This window comes from Elgaria multicarinata, chromosome 1 (genome assembly GCF_023053635.1).
Source record: "Elgaria multicarinata webbii isolate HBS135686 ecotype San Diego chromosome 1, rElgMul1.1.pri, whole genome shotgun sequence".
Classification (NCBI taxonomy): Eukaryota; Metazoa; Chordata; class Lepidosauria; order Squamata; family Anguidae; genus Elgaria; species Elgaria multicarinata.
Window position 1 is genome coordinate 190947664 of NC_086171.1, and position 25471 is coordinate 190973134.

A 25471-nucleotide genomic window follows, 5' to 3' on the forward strand; every position below is an offset into this window, starting at 1 on the left:
TTTCACAATGGAAGGGTTGGTTACCTGCTGCATTGGTATGGGTGTTACTGAGCTTAAGGGCTGGATGTTCCTTACTGCTGAAGAGTATTTGTACTGCGAGATGCCACGTGAGAAGGTCGGAGAGGAGGGTGCCCGAACGCTGACCGTCTGAGTCCCTATGTTGGCTGGAATGAGAACAGGAACATTTTGGAAGGCTGGCCTTCATGCTGCACACTTTTAAAGGAGCTTCTAAAAATGGTGTCAAAAGAAGAGGGGTGAGGGTGGGGAGATAATTGCAGCCTCCAAGTGCATCCAGGATCTGGGTCATACAGGCCTGTGAAATCTACCTAAGATCTCCATTGCATGACACGTTGAAGTCAACCTAACTGGGTGGTCTAAAGATCTCATCATAAGCACAGAGGCTAAACCGGACATCAACCCTTGGTCTGCAGGAGGCAGGGTAGGAACAGGGTTTGTTCCCAAGTACTCACTTGATTCCCAAACTGCAGCCAAATGTCATTTCAGAGAAGCTTATAGGGGCCACATTCCAGAGGTAGGTAGGGCCAAAGGCAAAGGGGGACGGGGCCAATATACCCCAAATATACCAACAATGGTATGCTGGTATACCAGCATTGAGCAGGGGGTTGGACTCAATGGCCTTATAGGCCCCCTCCAACTTTACTATTCTATGATTCTATGATTTAAGTATAGAGCTCCTACTGCCAGTAACGAAACCACAGGAGAGGCATTTCAACCTTTCAGAACTGGGGTGGGGTGGGCGACTGTACAAAGTCCCAGAAATCACCGCATGATCGCTGGTTGGGGAAAAGGGGGGTTAGGGCAAGGAAAGGGGGAACCCTGGAAGGCTGGATTTCATCCCCGGGCCTGAGGGATTGCATCCCTGCTGCCAGGTACCATAGAACTCAGGGACTCCCACTAAGCCTGCTCCTAATTCCATAGCTCAGTCCCAAGTTCTATTTCCTGGGGATGCTACATTGTGACAGATCCCAAGAATGTTGTTTTTTTTCTGTAGAGAAATTATGAATAGCATATTCTCTCTGTAGTGGCACCCACCCTCTGGAAAACCCTCCCTCGTGCAGTCTGAGATGTGGAAAATGTTAAATCCGACAGGCTTTCCCTGGACTATATTTTGATTCTATATGGTATTTTTAAAATTTTAAATTTTAACGTTGCATGTCATGGTTTTAATTGCATGTCAGAGAGCCTTAGCTATTGGGCAGTATAAAAATGTAATAACAATATATTGCACGTTTGTATTACAAACTTTTAGGGTCAGTTTGCTGCCTCCATCCAAGCAGTCAGCTGTGCATTATCAAAAGCCAAGCAGAAACCACTCACGTGTGTGTGTGTGTGTGTGTGTGTGTGTGTGTGTGTTGCATCCCATTGGTGGATGAGCCATCAGCATTTCCTAACTTACCTACTCTCTGGGCATTGGGCAGTACCCTGGGGACTTGAGTAGATGCTTGCCTCATCGTGCTGACGTTGGACAGCAGGCGCCTAGGAGGTGCGCTAGTTCTCAGGATCGGGCTGGCTGAATGATAGGATGCTAAAGACATTAAATACTTTTGTCAGGAAATGTATTTATGCTGGAATTCACAGCACAAGCAAAGAAACCTGCTTAGTTCACAGTGCAGAAAGCTGACCCACAAACCAAGGGTGCTTTCAGACGAGGGTTTTAATCGTGCAATCGCTGCGCCTCATTCACAGAATGGTAAGGAGGGGCAAGACGTTTGTCGTCTTCCACTTGTAACCTTTCCTGTGTTTTCCCATGGCTTCTTCTGACTTCCCCCCCCCCTTTTCTTTCCACAAAATAATCCATTCAGGAGGAAAAAGGCAAATTAGTTGCACAACACCTTTCGATGAGTAGCACAAGGAGCCCTCTGTCTGGAAGCGATTTCAGACCACCACACATTGCTCCCACCATGATGTCTGAATTGGAAATTGGGTGCTGCTTTCAGGAAAATACTTAATCCCAACACCAGTTAACAAGAGGATGAAGCTTCACACCAAGTGCAGCATTACCCACTTCAGAATTCACATGCTGCGTAACTCACTGGGAGGCCTGGAGGGTTGAGCATTCCAACGGGGGGCAGGACGGACTGGAGCCACGGGGCTAGGACTGTAGAAAGTAGTTCTGGTTTGTGGCTATAAAAAAAAAAGAATGCAAGGCAATCTGTGTAAATTTCATGAGGTATGTGACTATTCTCTCATTTCATGGTGAAATACAGGAGACCTGCAAGTTCTGTTTTATGCAGCTTCACTGGCACCATAATGTGATAATGAGGGTGCTTCCAGATGATGCTTTTGTCATGCCATCACTCTGCAACATTCACAGAACTTTACTGGGGAGGGTGGTATTGTCTAGATGACATTGTCTCCCACTCGTAGCTAGGGATGTATAGATTGTGTAAAAACTGTTCTGTCTGCATTTTGTGGATCTATTTATTTATTTATTTATTAAATTTATATACCGCACCATAGCCGAAGCTCTCTGGGTGGTTTACAAAAGTAAACTGCCCAGAGAGATGCTTGGCATCTTTCATTCCATCATCCACTCATCCACCGAACTGTTTTTTTTAAAAAAAAAGTTTATGAATTTGCGCAAATTCCTGAATCCTCCCCAAACTAAAAACTTTTCTTTTTCTTTTTCCTAAAGCTTTAAAACTTGATGTTGTGCAGACTTCTACTGTTACTTTCTACTGTTAGTTTTTCCCTACCCTGTGCCTGCTTACCCTTCCCTGTACCTGTTGGCATTCTCTTCCCCTCCTTATTGTTTTACTATGATTTTATTAGATTGTAAGCCTATGCGGCAGAGTCTTGCTATTTACTGTTTTACTCTGTACAGCACCATGTACATTGATGGTGCTATATAAATAAATAATAATAATAATAATATTAATTATTATAATTAATAATAATAATAATAACAAATACGCAAATCTCCCCAAATGCACATTTTCATGCTTTAGCCTATGAGGGAAATTCACATTTCAGCCAGTTTTTTAAAAATTCTGCATATTTTTCTAATTCTGCATATTTTACTATTACTAAATTTTTACAAAATTCCGAAAAGTTAGAAAGATGGACCGCACATCCGCAACAATTCCTGTCATTTCCATATTTGAGGCAAGCCATAGTTCCCTGATTTATCCAAATCAGCAAACCATAGTTTACAGTGCAAGTGTAAGTCGAGACTGAAAACCAGAGCAAGTATAAACCACCATTGCCGGGGTCAGTCAAAACAGCAGACTAGGATGTGACTTAAACCAGGAAAAGGAAGGAGGGAATTCCCACCCACAGAGAGAGGAGAGAGCACTTGAACCTGAGGCTCCTTGACTGTTCATTCATGTAGCAGACCATGGTTTGGTTTCATGACTTATCCACCTCCAGATGATTACAATTGTCACACACACACACAAGCAAGTCAAGTGTTTGAACTGGGCATATTTAAGCTCCAGAAGAAGAAAATTAAACATGGGGTGGGGTATACTGACTGTTCAGAAGAAGAAGGAGGAGGAGGAGGAGAAGGAGAAGACTGAAAACAGCAAGAGGTCATTTGTGAGTTAGGACAGGGGAAGATGAGTTTCAAGTCACAAGAATGTAGATTTAGATCCAACTTTTAGAAAATGCTTCATGGCTATAATTTATTTATTTATTTATTACATTTATATACTGCCCCACAGCCAAAGCTCTCTGGGCGGTTTACAACAGTTAAAAATGGTAAACATTAAAAAGTATACAAAATTTAAAAAACATAAAAACAACAGTATAAAAACAACAATCATGAATGAATTAATGAATGAGTAAGTTGCCTATAGAAGTAGGAAATATGATACCACGAAAGATTCTCTCAGAGGAAGACTGGACACTACAAGCATTTCTCCCTATGACTCTACATGCTAAAATGTTCACAACCACAGTGCAGTGCTTACATTCAAGGCTCTTTGCCCCTCCTATTTATTAGCAATGCCATCCAGAGCACAGCAGGTCCTGACTCAGCCCATATGCTACCACTGAGCTTGGGGCAAAAGAGGGAATGACTGGATGATCAGCCAGGCAAGCAAAATGCCTCTTGAACATATGTCTGAGCAGATCAGGTGACAAAGCCAGGCCCTGTCAAAGCTTCTGAGTCAGGCTTGTTCATTGCTCCAAGCAGCATAGGGAGTCAGCTGCTGCTATCTGGCTTCTTCTTTGCAGACTGGATTGGAAGGCTACTTTCAGCCCTCGACTCCCTGAAGGCCAACCTGCGATACTATCGGGGCAGAGGTTGGGGGCAAACCCCCAGGGCCAGCCTCAGCAGACTGAAGAGGGCCCGCAAATGCAGTAGGGCCTGCACACCACATTTAGAAGGAAATCAAGTAACACACGTGAACATCTAAGGAATGCCCACCCACTCTGGCCCCAAGACCAGTATAGAGTCCAAAATTACTGACCTATGCCACTGAGGCCAATTCATACATGATGAATAGCTCATTATTCAATCAGTTAGGATAAAGTACAGACATAGAATCATAGAATAGCAGAGTTGGTAGGGGCCTACAAGGCCATCGAGTCCAACATGACAGGGGAGATCCATGTCAGAATTTACACACACACATACACACAGAGGCTGGGTTCAATGTTGTTGAACCATGGGTTATTGTGCTTTCTGAACACAGCACATTTTCCACAGGACGGGTTATTAACCATGCACCTGAACAACCCAAAAACAAACTATGGGTTGCCAAGGTGGCTTGTTTGAGAAAAACAACCCACGCTGCATGGTTAAGAAGTCACCCTGCGGAAAATGCCCTGAGTTCAAACAACATGCTAACCCACATTTCAACAAACAACTCACGGTTCAACAACAACCCACACTCAACCACTGAGTGTGGGTTAGCATGCTGTGTGAACCCACTCACTCACTTTACAGCAGCTGGGGGAGCTACACGTTTGAGTGAAGCAATGCCACTGGGGGAGGGGATGTTCAACAACCCCCCCCCCCCCACACACACACCGCCCCTGTGCTGTGTCTCCAATCCGAGGGTTAAATCCAATGTCATGCTAATGGAGGTCCACTAGTGACTCTCTCCCTCTATCCTTCTGCACCACGCAAAAAAATGCTGCGGGGGGGGGGGGATAGCCATCTCTCAGTTTCACTGATGGAAGCAGTAGAATAACCCTATTTCATCCAGCCTTAGATCACCTCTTTGGCAAACCTATTAGACCTGCAGTAAGAGAAGGGATTGGAGGTGGCAGTGAGAGAGGCAGGCAGCTGTTGAGCCTGTCTTTATTTCTGCTGTGGATCCATGAGTGGCTTTTGAAGGGGGTGGCCAGGGAGAACATCACAGAGGAAAGGGTTGAACACTTGCTTCCCCAGGACTGCTACCCCACTGAGAGCTGGAGTCATCCTGTTTCTTAATTCTTAGCATCTGCCCAGCTGCCTGAGCCATAACTTTGCACCTGGCTCCGGTTGGTGGGTCTTGGGATTCTAGTAATTAGATCCTGCAAGCCTGAAGTTTGTCTGCCCACCCATCATTTCCAGCACCTTGACTACTGTTGGTGCTACCAAAAGAATGGTTTGGGTGAAAACGGGGACCAGATTCTTGTGTGAAAGAGCTCTCGTGCTAATCTACCTATACTGAGGGACATGAGAGGGGGAAGCGGGGTCATTCCATAAGCCTTGCTGAAAAAAAACTTAGAGAGCAATCCTGCAGGCCCTAGAGAGGATCATGCAAAAGCGACCTCAAAGAGGAGATAAAGAGGCCATGCCAGTGGATGGGGAGGGGACTGGGGAAGCTGGGATACAATGTATCCCAAGGTCTCCCTAGCCTCCTTCCCTCCCGGCTCTGACACACCCCAGCTAAATGGGTGAAAAAGACCATCTAGCCAAAATGCAGGGTGCTCATCCCGCTGTGAATTGGATTCCTGGAAACATCCATGTTCAGAGGCTTAAGAGCATCATCATCATCATCATCATCATCATCATTATTATTATTATTATTATTATTATTATTATTATTATTATTACTATTTTATTGCATTTTTATACTGCCCAAGCTCCCTGGGTGGTTCACAAAAACTAATGTATTTCTTCAATTGTAAGATGCCATCGATTGTAAGACGCACACTAATTTCAGTACCACCAACAGAAAAACCTAAGACGCACCCGCGATTCTAAGACGCACCCCATTTTTAGAGATGTTTATATGGGGAAAAAAGTGCATCTTAGAATTCAAGAAATAGGGTAAAACCATTCAAAGTATAAAACATATAAAAACATGATATAAAACACACATTAAAAACTGATTAAAAACATACCATACATGATTAAAACATCTTTAAAACATTCTAAAATTTCACTGGATAGGCCTGCCGGAATAGATCCGTCTTTATTGCTTTTTTAAATTGGCATAGGATTGCGCCTGTTCCCCCCCCCCCCTTCCCTCCCCATTCCTTTTTCCTTGTACGTCATTTTAGTTTGTAAGTCTGTGAGCAGGGACTGTCTTGTTTTACTGATTGGATATAAGACACTCTTTGGCTGAAGGACAGGATAAAAATACTTTAAATTAAAATAAATTGACCTAAATGCGTAAATGTATTTAAGAGCGGCAGCCTCTGCATGGACCTTACCTGTGGAATGGAGGGTAGGAAGTAGCCGGGAGGCGGCTGGAAGGAGCAGAGGAGTGGGCCAGGCAAGGCCCTCATGGTAGCCAACCTCTGCATGTACTGGTTGGTGAGAATGGCTTTGCGTTCCTCTTTCCTCTGGGCCAGGGCGACATACAAAGGCTTGGTGCTGACTATCCTCCCATTCATTTCAGTCACAGCCTTTGTAGCCTCTTCTGGGGAGGAAAAACATACAAACCCAAAACCTTTGCTGTGTCCACCCTCCGTCATCACCTAAAATCAAAAATTAGAACAGAGGCCACTGAGTGCACAGCGCAGGAGAGAGAGGAACGGATAAGCAAAGAAGGGGACCCAAGGGCAGCTTTCCCACCACAAGGGCCTCTCGGCTTATGAAGCACCTGGTATAACCCCAAGGCCTTGCTTTCAGTTCGAGGCTATATTTATTTATTTATTTATTTATTCATTGCGTTTTTATACCGCCCAATAGCCGAAGCTCTCTGGGCGGTTCAAACAAATTAAAACCATAATAAAACAACCAACAGGTTAAAAACACAAATACAAAATACAGTAATAAAAAGCACAACCAGGATAAAAACCACACAGCAAAATTGATATAAAATTAAAATACAGAGTTAAAACAGTAAAATTTAAATTTAAGTTAAAATTAAATGTTAAAATACTGAGAGAATAAAAAGGTCTTCACTGGCGACGGAAGGAGTACAGTGTAGGCGCCAGGCGGACCTCTCTGGGGAGCTCATTCCCTTTATTTTATTTATTTATTCATTGCATTTCTGTACAATGTACAGAATGTACATTGCATTTGTACATTGCATTTCTGTACAATTTCTGTACAATAGCCGAAGCTCTCTGGGCGTTTCACAAAAATTAAAACCATGATATTTGCATTATTCCATTATTCTTCGGAATGTGTGGAGCTCATGGAAGCCCCACCACGAGTCTACGTTCAATTAATCAAAAACATAGCCTTGTTTCTTCTGATAGAAGAATCCGGCATCTGGCTGGGCTGAACTCTGTATTCATCTAAGCTGTGCAGAAAGGCCACTCATGTGGTACGCATTACTTTTTAATGATAATTTTTTATCTTCAGCCATTACTTAAAGAAAGCTTAATTTATTATCTTCTGCTATAAAAGCAGGGGAGACCTACATTGGTATATGCCCCGGGGGGCTGTACAAAGTTGTGAAACCACAAAACAATCAGTGGTTTTGGGGGAAAGGGGCGTGGCCCTCTGGACTGAGACCCCAGGAGGGCCGGATTTGGACCCTGGGCCTAAGGTTCTGTGCCCCTGGTATATGCCTTCAAAAACAACCAACCAACCACAGTACCAGAGATTGGTAACTTTGATGGCTCCCCTCCTTGTCAACTGAGTACTTGCAGAGTTTCTGCTTAACTCTATCAACAGTCACACATCTATGCAATAGCCCAATGCTTTCACCACCTCATTTCTCTGCACACTATAGTTGTTCAATTTAAAGGACAGCAGCCTGAATTCCACTCTAAGAGAGTGTCATCAGATGAGGGTTTTATAGTGTGCTCGTTACTGGGCACTCATGGATTTTCGCGGGTCCTTTTCACGATGCCATCTGCCCTCCATGTGCCTCCTGCTCCTTCTGGTTGTTTTCCCATTAAAAAAAAAAAAGACCTCCAAAATCCAGTTTTTTCTCCTACTACAAAATGTGCCACCATTTCCTGCTGTGTGCAGGGAAAGCAGCACGATGAAAACGCCCACCGAATGGGTCTTTCTTTACTTCCTCTTTCTTCAGCATGTGAAGAAAGAGGAAGCCCTTTCCTTTTGTGGGAAAGTAGCATGAGGCAAAGCGACGGGGGGGGGGATGTGATTCTCCCCATCCCCGCAACCCCAGTCTGAAGCTCCAAATTACTGCAGGGAAGGCAAGGAAGAGAGAATGGCAAATCACTGGATTATCCCGCAACAGTATCAGGGGGAATCCGCACGTCGTACCGAGACCGCTTCTAAGCGACCCCAGTGCGACCCCAAACCAATTGTCTAGCTTACCTTTGGAAGAGACGAGGAAGAGGCGTCGTTGCCAGCGCCACCACCCACCTCCCTCCTCGCCCGCCGGGACGGAGAGCTCGGCGGAAGAAGGCGGGAAGGCGGGGTGGAGAGCGGAAGCTCTCCACCCCGCCTTCTTCTGCCGAGCTCTCCGTCCCGGCGGGCGAGGAGGGAGGTGGGTGGTGGCGGCGGCACCTCTTCCTCGTCTCTTTTACAGGCAAGCTACACGATCGTTTTCGGGGTGCACTGGGGGCGGATGGAAGTGCTTTCAGTACGACGTGCGGATTCCCCCTCAGTTTCACATTAGACAGAAGAGGTGGTAAAGCTGTTTCTGGACTGCAGCATTTTAGACTTCTGGTGCACCAATTTAAAATAAATTGTACGATTCCTGTACTTTTTTTAAAAAAAAACACACACACTACACCCTCGTTTTCCAGGATGGGTGGGTGGTGCAGGCAAGAAAAGGGGACAATTCAGGGCTTTTCTGCATGAGTCTTTTAACTCACAACTTTACAGAAGCTTCTACTTCCAGATTCTTTGCGGGATTAAGATCTGCTCCTTTATATGTGTTCCCCCACCTCACCCTCTGGATTTTCTTTCTCTGCCTTTCTATATATTCCATTACACAATCACTAGGTAACACGGTGGTATAGCTGAATTGCACAATTACATGAGGCTTCTATAACACCATTGAGAAATATAGATTTTCCTCATTAGGAAAAAACGTGATAATGGTTGCAATGAAAGGGGCAGGCCCTGGAGGATGCTGACATCATGTAAAGGACCAACAAACTACTGTGAGTGAGCAATTATGAGTGCACAATAAAAGTGTGTAGAAAGGCTGCCAGAAACTTCTTCAGCTGATGGGAACAAGGGTTAAATTTCCATTATTAAATGGCACAAAGATACTCATATTTAAAATGGAAGAGCCTTACCTTGGCGCTAGTGATGGTTCCATACGGAGAGAATTCCTTCCTCAGCCGCTCATCGTCAATCCCATCATCCAGGTTCTTTACATACAAGTTGACTCCCTAGAACCAAACAGGCACAGCCAGCTTCCCTATCATTCTGGTTTATTATTTGTACACGTATCTCCTACCTTTCTATATGAAATGCCCCATAAGAGTGGCTCTAACATGCCACTACAAAGCTGGAAGGGAACCAAATGCCACCTAGACCGACAACCATACTGGCTGGGAATGATGGGGGTGTAGTTCAATACATCTGGAGGGCACCAGATTGGGGAAGGCTGATCAAGCCTGATGAAGAGCTCTAGATAAGTCAAAAGCTTGCAAACTATTTGGTGACATTTTGGTTGGTCCTAATAAAGATACTGCCCAATATGGATTTTATAAAACTTTTACATCAATGAATCAGCTCTTGACAAGTACATATCAGAACATTCAGGACATGGGGCAAGCAAGCTACACTATTTTCATAGTGCTGTTTGAAGGATCCATTGTGCTTTAAGTATAGGATGCCATATTGCCTGCTTGACCAGGTTTTACTCAGATTCTAGGTATGTCACCCATTAACTGGCCGGAATTCCTAGCTTTCATTTAAGAAATAAAAAGGAAAAACAAGTCTCTACCTCTAGTGAAACCAAAGATACGAGGCAAAATGCACAGGCATAATTCTGTGCAATCGTTTGTAATCTCGCAACCACTTTTCAGTGGTTTTAGGCAATGAGTGAAGTCACAGCTGTGATTGACATTCAGGGTATCATTGATAGTCATAGAGAAGTCAAGTGTAGGGTGAAGCAAACTTGTGGAAAAGGGACTTCCTGGTTCATTTTGAATCCCTTTCTTTTAGTCAACCATGGTGGTGAAGTGACTGCTGCCCACCAAAAAGAATGGAGAAATCCAGAATTTTAGAGCAGCTGTGATTAAGTAATAGCATATTTGGCCCAACCATGAAAAGTAGCCCAGTGTTGTACCCATATACCACGGGGGGGGGGGGGGGATGACAACCCTGCAGGATAGCCCAATGTTCTGATCCAGTTGTTTAGTGGTTGGGGGGGGGGGGATGAAGTCTTCAGCATTTGTGAAGTTGATTGTAGAAGGAGCACTAGGACAAAGGCATGAACAGTTGTTTTTTCATCCATGAGACAAAATACAGGGACTGTTCCGCATGGTGGGTTTTGATTACAAAAACATCCCAAAGAGAAAGCGCTGAATGATCCCTTCCCTCGTGTCACTTCCACAACCAACTTTGCAACACCCTCCTGGATTTCCCTTTAAAAAAATAAACAAACCTGAACATGTAGTTTGAGCTTCAGGTCATTAAACAGAGCATTAAAATACTGCAGTACGTAAGAACATAAGAAGAGCGATACCGGATCAGACCAGGACTCCATCTAGTCCAGCATTCTAATGTTCACACAGTGGCCAACCAGTTGACCATGAGAAACCCAGGAGGAGGATATGAGTACAATAGCACTCTCCTGCCCATGTTCCCCAGCAACTGGCGTACATAAGCATACTGCCTCTGATGCTGGAGGTAGCATAGAGCCATCAGGACCAGTAGCCATTGATAGCTACAAAGGAATAACGGGCTCAAGTTAAAGGAAGCCAGATTCCAGCTGGAAATCAGGAAAAACTTCCTGACTGTTAGAGCAGTACGACAATGGAATCAGTTACCTGGGGAGGTTGTGGGCTCTCCCACACTAGAGGCATTCAAGAGGCAGCTGGACAGCCATCTGTCAGGGATGCTTAGGGTGGATTCCTGCATTGAGCAGGGGGTTGGACTTGATGGCCTTGTAGGCCCCTTCCAACTCTGCTGTTCTATGATTCTCCTCCAGGAATTTGTCTAGTCCCCTTTAGTAAAAGGTACCACCACTATTCCACTATCCTGGCTGTCACTTGCTGCCAATGGCTGGTTTGTCTTTCAGCCAAAAATACCTCATCCCAACATACATCCACACCCAACACACACTGTACACCTCCAGTCACACTAACTAAAGGTCAGCTTAGTCCAACTCCCCCCCCCCCCCCAGCTCTGTCCTGCTTTGAATCTGGCTCCTGCACCCTCAAGCCCTGGTATAACAGCATATTGGAGTTCTAAGACAGCATGTGGGATTCTTAAAGTCACAGGTCCTTTATGCCCCTTGCCACACCCAATCGGCTGCCTTTTCTTTGTTTCACATTACCTGGTATCTGTTTACTCTTTCCTGCTTGATTTGCTCAAATTTGCGCTTCAGTTCACTCTGACGTTCTATCCTCTTCTGAGCTCTGCCAACATACACTATTCGGCCATTGATTTCCTTCCCATTCATGTCATCAACAGCCTGCCAGAAGAGTGGAGGTCAAGAGAGAGGCTTGCGCCCAGGAAGAAGTTGCAGTGCCAAGTCTCATCCTCAGCAAGGGAGACATCTCTCACATGAAGATGCCCTCTACTAGTTTTAATTTTTATTGCAGGCGTGTTGAACCTCTGTCAGCCCGAGGGCCGAATTCAATTTCAGAGAAGCTCTCAGGGGCCGCATGCTAGAGTGGAGTTGAAGGTAAAAGAGGTAGAGCCAGAAATACCAGAGTATTTCAGCTTAAAGCTCTTATTGCCAGTAATTAAGAGTAAGAAAAAGCATTTCACCCTTTAGGGCCTGTTCAGACAACACGCTGAGCCATGGTTAGGCCACTAACCCTTTTGCAGCAAACGGTTAGTGACCGTGTTTAAACCGTGGTTATGTAGCCACCATGGTTAGGAATGGTTCACAAGACACGCTAAGCCATTGTTCACATGACATGCTAAGCCAAAATGTTTAGTGTGTCATCTGAACAGGGTCTTAGAAAGTGGGAGGAAACCCCCCGCAAAATTTGGTAAACCATCAAAAGATCAGCAGTTGCGGCAAAGCGACTGGGACCAGAGGAAGTGGCTGTGGCCTTCTGGGGAACCCCAGAGCTCAGATTGGGCTCACCGGCTTGAGGTCCAACACCTCTGTTTTATCGCCTTTACTAAGTCCTGCCTTCCGAGATATCCCAGGCCATGAAATTCCACCCCTCACCCCTGAAGGGCAATGTACTTGGTGTTGAAGGCATCACACATTAGTTGCACATGGAACAGCTTCATCACATAATAGCTTGGTCCGTGAAGAGGCATCAGTGCACGTATCTTACGTGTACACATAGTCCCAGAGTCAAATCTCTCCCCCACCAATAAGCCTTTCATCCAGGTTTTGAGTGGTATACTACTTAGAATAAGAACAGGCAAGTATTAGGCTCAGGTAGAGAGAACAAAAAACATCTTGCCTTCTGAGCATCTTGATGCTTCTCGAAGTTGACAAACCCAAACCCTTTCGAGCGGCCTGCGTTATCCACCATGACCTTGACACTCAGCGTCTTCCCTGGAAGCAGAACAAGCAGCTTTAGGCCAGTGTGACAGTCAGCAAGGACTTTCAAAGGAGCTCAGGGGCCACAAGTTATGCGTTTCACCTCAGAGCGAGGATAATATTGATGCCAGGCAGGTGGGACTACTCTTGACCACAGGGATGGGGAACCTCCAACCAGCAGGCCTAATTCAGCCCATGGAGGTTTCTTAACTGGCCCCATAGAGGGTTATGCTCCATCCATGAGTTCCATCCTCCCCAAGCCCCATCCCCTGGCCTGGAAGCTACTGGGGAGGAGGTTGGGAGAGGAATCCCCTTGTTAGTTCCAAGCTCTGATCAGAGAGAACAAGGGGATTGTCTTGCAGCACAAAAGGCATCATCCCCTGGTTATCTCCAATCACAGAGGAGATAACAAGGAGATTCTATTGGGAGGGGGAAATGGCACACCCAGCTTGTAGGGAGACTATAATTACACAGACTTTAACTTACACATATTTGCTCTGGAATGACGCATTGTTTGCTGCCTCAAAGCAGACTCTCCATTTTATCTTCCAGTTTAGTTATAAAACTGAGCAGTCCTGACTACAAGTAAAGTTTTCTGCCCCGATAAGGCTAGCTTTCCTTTCCTGCCTTTCACACTCTGATCACATTTCATTGCCTGGAATAAGTCCCTTATCCTATATAAGCAGTAGATCTGTTAGACTAGAGAAATTAAGAGGGATAAATCAAGTAGAAGGTCTGCAATTGATCAGGCAAGTTACTCTCAACTCTGGAATCGTTAAAAAGGGGGAAACCATTCCTATTTCTAAACCGGTTTCCATGCTGAGATGTATCCTTAAGTATACTCTTATGGTTGAGGGAAGGTGAAGGGATTTATAGCCTCAGTTTACTAGAAGAGGGGTTTTGTTTGATTGGCAATATTGTCTCAGACTATCACAATGCTGGTTGTGACTTCATCTATTTGAAAAGTCAAACAATGGAAGCATCATCAAAAGCATTAAACAAAACTAGTCAATCTTCCTTGCTCAGTTTCTTCTTACTCACACAGTCTTAAGCTCAATATCCATGACTCTACGGACTGTACTTTTAAAATCTGCACTCACCAAATTCTGAAAATATTTCCTGCAGCCTCTCATCATTCATGTCGTCTCCAAAGTTCTTGATGTAGACATTGGTGAATTCCATTGCCCGGGCTCCATATTCTGCCTCCCGCTCCCGCCGAGATTTAAAGTGGCCAACAAACCTGCAAAGAGTAAACAAGGTATGTGTGAAACCACTTTATAAAGGCGTTGCATATAGAGCAAGCAAAAGGAAATCACCTGTTCTAAGTGGACAATAAAGCCTGCTCCAGACTCTTGCCTGAAAAATACTTTTCACCAAACACTAGTTACCCTGAACTGCCCACTGGTATCATACTCTGAATGAGAAATGCAGGGATAAATAGCCGAACTCTTGGATAATCTTATGTAAACCACCCAGAGAGCTTCAACTATGGGGCGGTATAGAAATGTCAAGATGATGATGATGATGATCAAAATGAGGGTGAGAAGAATTTGGAAGCTACTCTAGGAAAAAATGGAGAGAAATTCGTAATACTTCTGGCCTATATATATATATATATATATATATATATATATATATATATATATATATTTTCCCCCCCTAAATGAAAAACATTTTCTCTGAACAATGTTCAATGCATAATTTGCTCTTGAAGTATATTCGGAAAATAAAAGACCTAACGGCTAAGTTTCATCACACTGTAGAAGTCATACTCCAATCCGTCTCTGCAAAACTCCACTTACACCTTACGGTCATTGAGAAGCATCCCATTCATTATGCCAATTGCTCTGTTTGCTGCCTCATGAGTCTCAAAATGAACGAAGCCATAACCCCGGGATCCATTCTCATCACAAACAACCTTTAAGACACAGTGGAGGAGGAAAGTTAGAAGAGTAAAAAAAGCCAGAAACACTGAAACAAAAAAGGGCCAAAGATGGCCCATTATTCCCAAATTGCATGCATTTCTGTTCAATAGTTGTAAAGCCCCCATATAGGGCCGGCCTTACCATTAGGCAGAATGAGGCAGTCACCTCAGACAGGGGATGCTGGGAGGTGGCAGCAAGGTGTTGGAGAAGACAGCTGTGAAGCACGTAGCCTGCCTTAGACCTCCTGTTGTAGCCTGCTGCCTTCAGGTACAGTGATGGACATTGTCCTACTGTCAGTGTTGATAGTTCTTAGGGGGTTTGTACATGGGAGTGGGAATGAGCACCATATTATTCTTCACCTCAGGTAGAAAAGTGTCTTGGGGCATCTCTACCCTCATAACACTATAACCCAGCATTTCTCAATCTGGTGCCCTCCATATGTTTTGGACAGCAACTCCCATCACCCATGACCAGGGTCCATTCTGGAAACATCTGGAGGGCACCAGGTTGGGGGGAAGATTGCTGTAGCAAGAGATATCTCTATGCACCCACACGCAATGGGGTCAATTAGCAACGAGCAAAATTCCTAGTCACTTTAGGGAAAGGAGGTAGGTCCTTGCCATGTTTCAAAGTTGTGTGTATGTGGGGGGGGGGGGGATATTGGACTTGAATTAACTCAGTATGGGCTGAGTATTCAATATTTAAGTGCTGCTTCCTTGGGCAACTGGAGAAGTTTTGACAGCAAGGTAACCCTCTCCTCTTGCCCCATCCTAGGAAGATGCTGTTGGGTTGCAGGGAGCGAGCAGGGAGGGATCACCTAATATGTTTTGCCTAGGGGCAGAAAAAGGTTGAGGGCAAAGTAGTAAGACTGTTTGGAGAGTTCATTCCTGTGGAACCCAATAAGTGCAGCTAGACTACATTTTAAATTGTTGCTCCCCAAAAGATATTAAGAAAGAGTGACGTTCAGATGCCTACGTTTTTAAGACCACTGGTTAAAAATGACACCTGTCACAACGAGAGAATCCTAACGTTGGCAGAAGTACAACACTTGACATAACTACCTTACAAGAAAGGATATTCCCAAAAGCTGAAAATGTGTCATACAGGGCTTTGTTATCAATGGAATCATCCAGATTCTTGATGAAGATGTTTCCAACACCCGATTTTCTGAGTCCTGGGTCTCGCTGGGACCACATAATGCGAATGGGCCGACCTTTGATCACTTCAAAATTCATGGTATCCAAGGCCCGCTCAGCTGGTAGGAAGAAAAGCACATTGACTTACACAAAAAAACTGGGAGGAAAGGGGGAACTGAGGCGCAGTCTAGCATCTAAGCTTTCAAAAAACTGTACACACATACATCCAGTTCACTACTATCAACAGAGATAATACTCTTCAAATCTTGCAACAGGGTGGGAATTAAGAAACTGGTGTAAGAAGAGAAGCTGGAAGCTTTTGGTACAAATAATTTCCTATGGAATAACCGTGTCTGTAAATGGGACCACAGTGCATGAATTTAGTGATAATATAAGCAAAGTCAGATGTGCTGCTGCTGGATCTTCTCTGTAGGGTCACAGATCAAAGGTAACAGTCAAGATTACGGGGGGGGGGCAATTAGAGGCCAAGCCCCGCCCCCTGGAACAATCCCTGAAGCTACTGCAAGCTGGATGGGGAACCTGCGCTCCCATAGTACATTTACAATGGCTAGCCTTAACCAGAGCAGTCTAGCAAGGTGGAACCAGGGGGTGGGGTGGGGAGTCGAGACTTCCTTTCTCTCCGGATTAGCTCCCCAGAGAGGTCCGCCTGGCGCCTACACTGTATTCCTTTCGTCGCCAGCTGAAGACCTTTTTATTCACTCAGTATTTTAACTCTTAATTTTAACTTAAATTTAAATTTTACTGTTTTAACTCTGTATTTTAATCTTATATCAATTTTGCTGCGTGGTTTTATCCTGGTTGCGCTTTTTATACTATATTTCGTAATTGTGCTTTTAACCTGTTGGTTGTTTTATTGTGGTTTTAATTTTTGTGAACCACCCAGAGAGCTTCGGCTATTGGGCGGTATACGACATTAGAACAGGAATCAATACATCTTAAACATTCTTGATTTTACATTGATCTGGATAGGCCTGCCGGAAAAGGCTAGTCTTTAAAGCTGCCTTAAAATCACACAGAGAGTTAATTTTACGAATCTCCTCCGGCAGGCCATTCCACAATCCGGGGGCGACAGAAGAAAAGGTCCTCTGAGAAACTGATGTCGTCCTAGTTTTAGCTGTCTGAAGTAAGTTCTCCCCAGAGGACCTGAGTGTGCGGGGCGGACTGTATGTTACTCCACTTCTGAAATCTCTTCATTGGCTTCCAATTCACTCCAGAATCCAATATAAACTTCTCCTGTTGACCTACAAAGCTTTTCACTGTCTAGCTCCTTCCTATCTCTCCTCTCTCATCTCACACTATTGCCCCGCTCGTGCTCTTCGCTCCTCTAATGCCATGTTTCTCACCTGCCCAAGGGTCTCTCCTTCCCTTGCTCGGCTTCGTCCATTTTCTTCCGCTGCCCCTTACGCCTGGAATGCTCTTCCAGAACATTTGCGAACTACAAGTTCAGTTGCCGCTTTTAAAGCTCAGCTAAAAACTTTTCTTTTTCCTAACGCTTTTAAAACTTGATTTTGTTCTGACTTTTATACTGTTAGTTTTACCCTACCCTGTGCCTGTTTGGTGCCTTCTCTTCCCCTTCTTATTGTTTTATTATGATTTTATTAGAATGTAAGCCTATGCGGCAGGGTTTTGCTATTTTATTGTTTTACTCTGTACAGCACCATGTACATTGATGGTGCTATATAAATAAATAATAATAATAATAATAATAAAAAAATGTAATAAATAAATAAAATAAATAAATAAAGTTCATCAGCTACCTTGCAGATATCAAAAATCGTTTAGAATGCAAAAAGTAGCTTGCTGCTTAATTTCCAAATTGGAGAGCTCACCATGGGAGATCAAAGTGGCGATTACAGTGCCAAAGTGACCATGTAGCAGCCTTTCAGCAGGGTTCTAGTTATGTTTTTCTCAATGTAGGGGACGGGCACAGACTCCGTTCTTTCCCCAAGGAAAAGCTTAAATAAGGCAAAGCAAATTCTCCAATATGGATTCAATGCAATATTTGAGGGGTTAGATGTTATCTTGCTGGGAAACAATGAAAGAGTCAAAAACTAGGAAGGACAACAAATTCAATTTGGACTAATTTAAGGAATTATTACAAACTGATTAATTGCTGGTATTTGGCACCACTAAGAATAATGCAATCCATAAGGACAACTGTGTGTTGGCATTGTGGATTTCAAACAGTAGATTACATGCACAGGTGATGGTTGTTCTCCAAATATCTACATTTTCTGGAAACAAGCTAAGGGAGACATAAACAGGTTGGCTTGATATGGCTTAACTTTTGACCTGAAAACAATGTTACTGAAACTTTTCCATTCTTACATCAAACAATGATATCTAACTTCCTAACAGCAGCAAAGACAATAATTGCTAAGAATTGGAAAAATGCACACACAAAAATATTTATGTCTAAACAATGGATAAAGTTTGGCAATTAGTGCCATTATAAAAAATTAGCGACACAAATGATAGACAGCTGAACCCAAAATTTGTGAAACACTAGAGCTCTTTGAATGAATATTGAAAAATAAATTATGAGGTGTAAATTGATAGGTATGCATCAATATAATAATCTAAGTAGTTTCAATGATATTTTTGTATAAATCATATATGAATGACTGCAGAATGATCTTTGTGTTTTATAACGCTAATAGGGTGCAGATTATTGTATTTGTATACCAATATAGGAAAGAAAGAAAGAAAGAAAGAAAGAAAGAAAGAAAGAAAGAAAGAAAGAAAGAAAGAAAGACAGGTTCTCACTTACCATCAGCAGGCTGCTGAAAATTTATATATGCGTAACCCAGAGATCGGCGTGTGGCAACATCTCGACAAACTCTGATAGACATGATGGGTCCAGCAGGCGAAAATTTCTCATACAACATGGCTTCAGTCACATCTGGATGTAAATCGCCAACATAGAGAGAGGCTAACGGATATCCTGGGCCACTAGCGTTCATGGTCAATGATGCAGTGTAACTTTGGAAATGAAGCAAAACCTACTTACTCCCATGGAATGCAAAAGGGATTTTTGAGATACAAAAACAGCAGAGCTTTGGATCAGATATGGCAGCCTCCATCGAATCCTCACAGTCACCAGTGCAGAAACTGACTGTAGTACAGTGAACAAAACCCACATGGTATCAGTGGAGAATTCTTAAGGCTGAACTGCCTCCCAGCAAATGCATTTTCACCCAGATGTGCCTGTATGCCACATGTACATGTAACCCTGCTAAAGTTGCTTCCATGTCATCACCTGTAAAGGTGGGTGGGAAGGAAATACCTGTCAGCCCAGCCTGCGGGAGAAGGCCTGAGGCCTACTGACTGAGACTTGTCCCTAATTTCACTATGTGGGGTCCCAAATCAGTAATCTCCTTGATAGGAACTATTATTAGTGATGTTGTAGAGAAGGGTTTTATAACCGTGTTATAAAAGTGCAAATACATGAGAAGAAACCCTACGCAAGGGAGGCCTGCAGCCTGGAATTTATGTACTGAGACTTGTCCCTAATTTTACAGATTACAGGTCCAAGATGCAGTACTAGCAAGAAGAGGCCTCTTCTGCATCTCCGTGAGAGAAGAGGGCTAATACTGGGGATCTTTAAAGCGTTTAGTGGATTTTTGCTTTGTTGCACTGGTGGATTCCACACCCTTAATTTGTATGTAGTGTACTCTCTTGAAGGGGTACTGAAGAAACTGCAACTGACATTGCAGGTTATTTAGTTTTACAAATTTGTGACAAAATACCTCTTTGAATATTAGATCTGTCTAATTTTATTCCCTTGAAGCAACTTTATGATTTGAGAGGCACACAGGATAAAATATTTGAACTAAACTGTGATCTGTGTTAACCAGTTGGCAGGGTTACATATGCACATATACTTCACTACATCTCCTTTGCCCACTTGACCCCCCCACATCCCCATTCCATAATACACATGTTGCAGTAATACCAGAAGAGAGAGTAGTGTATCTCAGCTCCCTGTACACAGAATACAAACAATTATCATGTACACAGAATACAAGCAATGTCCACCAGCAGGTCACATAGACCAGCAGTAGATGCTCAATAGAGAGGAGCATAAATGCTTTGGACCATACATTATAATTTCTTGGATTCTATGTACAGGGAGCCAGTTTCTGTAACTCCTTTTTCTGGTATGCCTTCATCAGATTAATCTCAAAACGTTTTTCCGTCCAAAGGTGTTAAGGAGACCTATAAAGACCTAAGGTATTAAGAGACTCAGAGACCATCAGAATAGTCCATAGAATTTGGAAATCAGTTGTAGAGAGTCACGCTTGTGCCTCTACTTCCACAAGTTCACTTTTTAGTTCCTTCTGTTTCAGCTATTCTATATGGCCACCTCTCTTCCACTTCCCAGCAAAACAAGAGCACAGAATGTCCCAAAAAGTAGTCATTGCAGTGTTTTTTTAAAAAATGAGAGATGCAATGCAAGACCAGTTTCTTATTTGCTTTACTGTCCAAAACCACATCAGAATTATAACTGACAATGTATTTAACCCATCCAGGAAAGATATGCAAAAGCAGCTTCAGATTCTGAGCATTTTCAAAAGGATTGAGTTCAATGGTTACTTTTTCCAAAAGAACTATACATGTGCAATTTTGTAGTAGAAACAAACCATAAAAGCATTCCTTTTCAACTCCCATCATTCCTGACCATGTAGGCTGGGGCTGATGGGGGTTGTAGTCCAAAATACCTAGAGGGATGTAGGCTGGGAAAAGCTGCTTTACACCCTCAGCTGAATATTTGCTTTCAGATGGAAGCCATTTTGATAGAAGCTCTTGCTGTTTTAACCCTCTACTGTCCAAATTAATTAACCCAGAAGGGACCCTATGAAAAAGAGCCTAAAGTGCTCATAGAATGAAAACCCACACATACCAGTTCTCACGATACCTCAAACCAGATATGTTCCATTACTGCTAAAAACAATTGTAGAGAGAGAGGCCAAAAGCAAATAACACAACCCTCTTGCAATGTACTTCTAACTTTCCCAATAAGAAACTATTCTCTTTGGGAGGCATGAGTGATGTGGTGCTTTGTTGCTGACACCAATACTTGATCTGTTCAATTAAAGGAAACATTTAATTCTTTTTGAGGCTTAAAACACACAAACACACCAGTTTACCTGGAAAGGATAAAGATAAAAGATAGGAAAGCAAGTATATGCCTTTCCCACACTCAACCTATTTGAAACATCATTATAATTAAATAAGTTTTCCTATCCTACCCTTCAAGTTATTTTCACAACAACCCTGTGAAGTAGGCTAACTTGAAAGATAGGCCAAGGTTACATAGCGAGCTTTGCAGCCGAGCAGGAATTTCAACCAGTGCCTCCCTCCAGAGGGGACAACTTGTGGCCTTCCAGGTATTTTGGCCTACAACTCCCATCAGCCTGCATCATCAATGATGAAAGATGGTGGGAGATGAAGGCAAAAACAAAACATCTGGAAGGCCACAAATAACTCACCCCTTTCCTAGCCACTGCACCACAATGATGTTAACTGAAGAGACAGGCACATCGCAGGAGGAGTAGAACTCTACCAAGGTAGGAAAAACAAATATTCACAACCCTAACTCCAAATATGACCTTGAGTTAGACCACTGTTGGAGCACTACTACACCAGCCCATCATGCCTCTCTCCTTCTGACTACACTCCTATGCACACTTACTTGAAAATAGGTTTCCACCACCACTATGACCACCAAAGTGGGAGGGCTGTCTGAGTAAATATGCTTAGGACCCAGGCTACACCTGGAAGAAAATACTCCCTTAATAATATCCCAATCCCTGCCATCAGCCAGCTTTCCCCCAACCCATCAAAGACTCACATGTGGCTGCATACAAGACCACCAGCAAAAGCTCACTTTTGGCCCAGGCGCTCTCTGATACGGGAGTAGCTCTCAGAATGCCATAGCCCCGCCCCTTCCCCTCACAGAGCAACAGGTGTGGCCACCCAGTTTCCTGTTCCCACCACCAGCTGCTCTTTCAGCATTTTAGCCATGCTGACAGTTCAGCCTTCTCCAACCGGGTGCCCTCCAGATGTTTTAGACTTCAACTCCCATCAGCCCCAGCTATCATGGCCAATGGTCAGGAATGTTGGGAGTTCTAGTCCAAAACATCTGGAGGGCACCTGGTTTGGAAAGTCTATGCCAAGTGAAATGTGCAAGAGAAGACAATCAACCCAGCTCCTTTTCTCAACGACAGAAGGATAGAAAACATTTTGGAATATCCCTAAACTAGCTGGAAGCTAGTTTAATCACTGTTGCCAGTTAGGTCACGGTCCCTCGTTGCATAAATATAAACACGAAGAGCTTAGGTTTGTCATCCACTGATTTCTGAGACAATTTATGAACTCCATAAAACTCTGCAAAACGTAGACACCTATCCTTAGCACTGGGCCTGCTCCTACATTTACTCTGCAGGGGATTAATTTTTAAAGAAGGTTCTGGAATTCAACTCTGGGCCACAAACATCACTTCTAATACTTTTTTTGGGAATCAGTAGCTGTGGCTGTCCTAACCCTGGTAGTCTGCACACACTTACAGCCACACTCTTCTTTGGTACTACTTTACATTGAGTAGTATGGGTACTGGGGGCTGAGTCTGGCTTAAACTAAACAATGTTAAAACCTGTATACCAGGGCTGTTGAACCTCTTTCCGCCCCAGGGCCAATTTTCATTTCAGAGATGCTCTCGGGGATTGCATTCCAGTGGTGCCTGGGGCAAAATACCAAAAATGACCACTCCACCACCAAACCCCACGATATCGCTGGTGCAGGGTGGCGGCGAGCAATACATACCGAGGAGACAGTGCAGGCTTTCCAGCAACCATTAGGCTTGCTGGGTCCACCCCCTGCCCTCTGTCCAGGTGGACGACGACCATCCTCCTGGCCACGCCTCTGTTGAGACTCCGCAGTGAGGATACACAGCAGATGCACCATACTCACCTTGCTCCAGAGAAAAAAGTCAGGGTAAGTCCCCAGCATTTTTCCTTCGCAGCTTTGCCGGAAAGCCCTGGGGTAGGTGCGTGGTGGCTGCTGCATCGCATAATCAACGCAGCAGCACCGCGCACCTGCTCTGGGGCTTTCTGTGCATTTAGACAGCCCCCAGCGTATTTTAGCTTAAAGCTTGTACTGCTAGTAACGAAGCTTTAGGAGAGGCATTTCAAACTTTTAGAATTTGGGAAAAATGATTCCCAAAATCTGGGTAACTACCAACTGATTGGTAGTTGGGGGCAAGGTTCATGGCTATTTGGGGAACTTGCACCTCTAATAGCAAACTCATTCTCCAAGTGCTTGTTCTTAGCCAGTATTGCAGCATCCACACACAAGAGTGAGGTATCAGCAGGCTTGAGGGAACCCCAGGTTTTGGAGAAGTACAGAAAAACTTGGAAAAGGGGGATGGGGGAACGAAACAGCTAATTGGAGACGGAAGATGCGCAATGGACAGAGAGTGCTCATCCACTGTTTGAGTGGGTGGGAACAAGAGTACGTGAAATGGAATGGGGTGTGCTAGCATCCTGAAAAGGAGTACTCCAAGATGGCAATACTATTTGGAGCAAGTCCTACTTGCTAAACTAGATTTCCCAACTCTACCTACTGAATATGTAAAAACCCTTCTCCTTCACTAGGTGTAGCAGACAATGTCATGCAACTAGTAAAGTATATAGAGAGCAATGGCAATTTAAAAATTCTGATATTTGGGGACTTGTTTTGGTTTGTGGTATTAAAATAGCTACACATTTTCTAGGAGTTAGGGACATGCACAATATGGATGTTAAAAGTGGAAATAAAAAGAAATCTCTGGATAAACATTTCAGTCTACCTAGGACTCTAGAGAGGTCTACCCATGGGGCAGGCGATTCTGCCCTCCACTCCCAGGGAATGGACTACAGAAAATTCAAAAGGGTGTTTTGGGATGTCGTATGTGAAATTCATATGTGTGTGCTTGTGTAATGGAAAGTTAAAATAAAACTATGGAAAGTGTACTGATGAAATTAGAGACAAGAATAGCTGTGGATCTTAAAAAGACGTTCCTGTTAAAATTTTAAGTTTCTGCTACTCACTGAGCCCTGCAACCCACCCCTGACCCCACCTACCAAGAGCTCTCCACTCAGCAAGAACTGGCTGGAATGCTATTATATCAAATATTCTCCTCTTCTACCAATAGTATTCAAGGGCTGGATGTGTTTTAGGCTGCAGACACAGCCAACGAGAAACTCCAATGGTGTCTCTGCCTGATGAGCTGCCCTCACTTAGGTATCATCAGCTAGCTCAGAGGCTGACTTTTCATCTACCACCTTGAGAACATGCTTAATAATTTCATACTGAAAAAACACCCCACAATTTTCTTTTAATAATTGCCAATATATTTCAGGGGTGGGGGGACTTGCGTCCCTCTAGATGGTACTACAAATCCCACCATGCTTGACCATTGACTATGCTGGCTGGGGTTGGAGTCTCACATCTGGTGGGCCACAAGTTCATTACACCTGTATTACATTATCTTTTATTCCCATCTAGAATTCCTGTTATGTCCAGGAAATATGCCCCTATCACCCAACCCTTATTATATAAATGTGTTTCCCTGCACATTCTAATCCCAACCCCACCCCACCTCAGTGAGAGATATTGAGAGAGCAATGTGTGAAGACTTCTTATACTTTTCAAAGGGAGTTTGCCTCTTCACTGTTGAGATCACGAGGGGTGCTACCTCCAGTAGCAGAGGCAGTAAGCCTATGTACAGTAGTTGCTGGGGAACATGGGTGGGAGGGTACTGTTACACTCATGAACTGCTTGTGGGTTCCTGGTCAAGAGCTGGTTGCCCATTGTGTGAATATAATGCTGGACTAGATGGACCCTTGGTCTGTTCCAGCATGGCTGTTATGTTCGAATACTTAGGTATACAATTTATAGAGGGTAAATGTCAAAGGAACTGTCCATCATCTTCACAGTCCACTTTGTGCATCTGGTGGCCCATGCTACATACGTATATGTACTTCATGCCACAATACATTTGAAAGTGTTACCTTTCAAGGGGCATGGATCTTGTTGCTGCAAGACTAATCTAGGCGCCTTTTCAGAATTTAACTCCATGGACTTGTCTGACCCACTGTTTCAGCATACCTTTGGTGCTATATGAAGCCACTAACCCTATCCTTTGTGTCCACCAGTCTAATTGCTCTTATAGGCAGGCACACAAGTAGGGCCTGCAGTTCTAATCTCAGCATGCAGACAGGTTAGTATGGGTTAGATACCTATAGCACTTTTAAAAACCTGTTGTATTTTGTACAATCAATTATTCCTCCCTCCCTCCCTCCTGAAATACATGTTTACGGATCTGAAAAACATGGGGATAATTTTACATGCTGGCTTCCCACACCAGCCTAGTAACATCTGTAAGAAT

At 43.8% G+C, this 25471-nt stretch overlaps 1 protein-coding gene across 1 annotated transcript in view; it reads right to left on the minus strand.

Annotated features, from left to right (window-relative positions):
• The window catches only part of PABPC1L (poly(A) binding protein cytoplasmic 1 like), a 33089-nt gene extending 14085 nt beyond the window's left edge, over nucleotides 1–19004 (minus strand). The window contains exons 1-11 of the mRNA XM_063145591.1: nucleotides 18812–19004; nucleotides 15946–16139; nucleotides 14762–14877; nucleotides 14060–14199; nucleotides 12880–12974; nucleotides 11787–11924; nucleotides 9574–9669; nucleotides 6613–6879; nucleotides 2055–2145; nucleotides 1418–1546; nucleotides 25–164 (exon numbers count right to left, since the gene is read on the minus strand). Coding sequence (XP_063001661.1) covers nucleotides 25–164; nucleotides 1418–1546; nucleotides 2055–2145; nucleotides 6613–6879; nucleotides 9574–9669; nucleotides 11787–11924; nucleotides 12880–12974; nucleotides 14060–14199; nucleotides 14762–14877; nucleotides 15946–16139; nucleotides 18812–19004 — 1599 coding nt within the window. The remainder of the gene's footprint in view (nucleotides 1–24; nucleotides 165–1417; nucleotides 1547–2054; nucleotides 2146–6612; nucleotides 6880–9573; nucleotides 9670–11786; nucleotides 11925–12879; nucleotides 12975–14059; nucleotides 14200–14761; nucleotides 14878–15945; nucleotides 16140–18811) is intronic.
• Between the last annotated feature and the right edge of the window lie 6467 nt (nucleotides 19005–25471).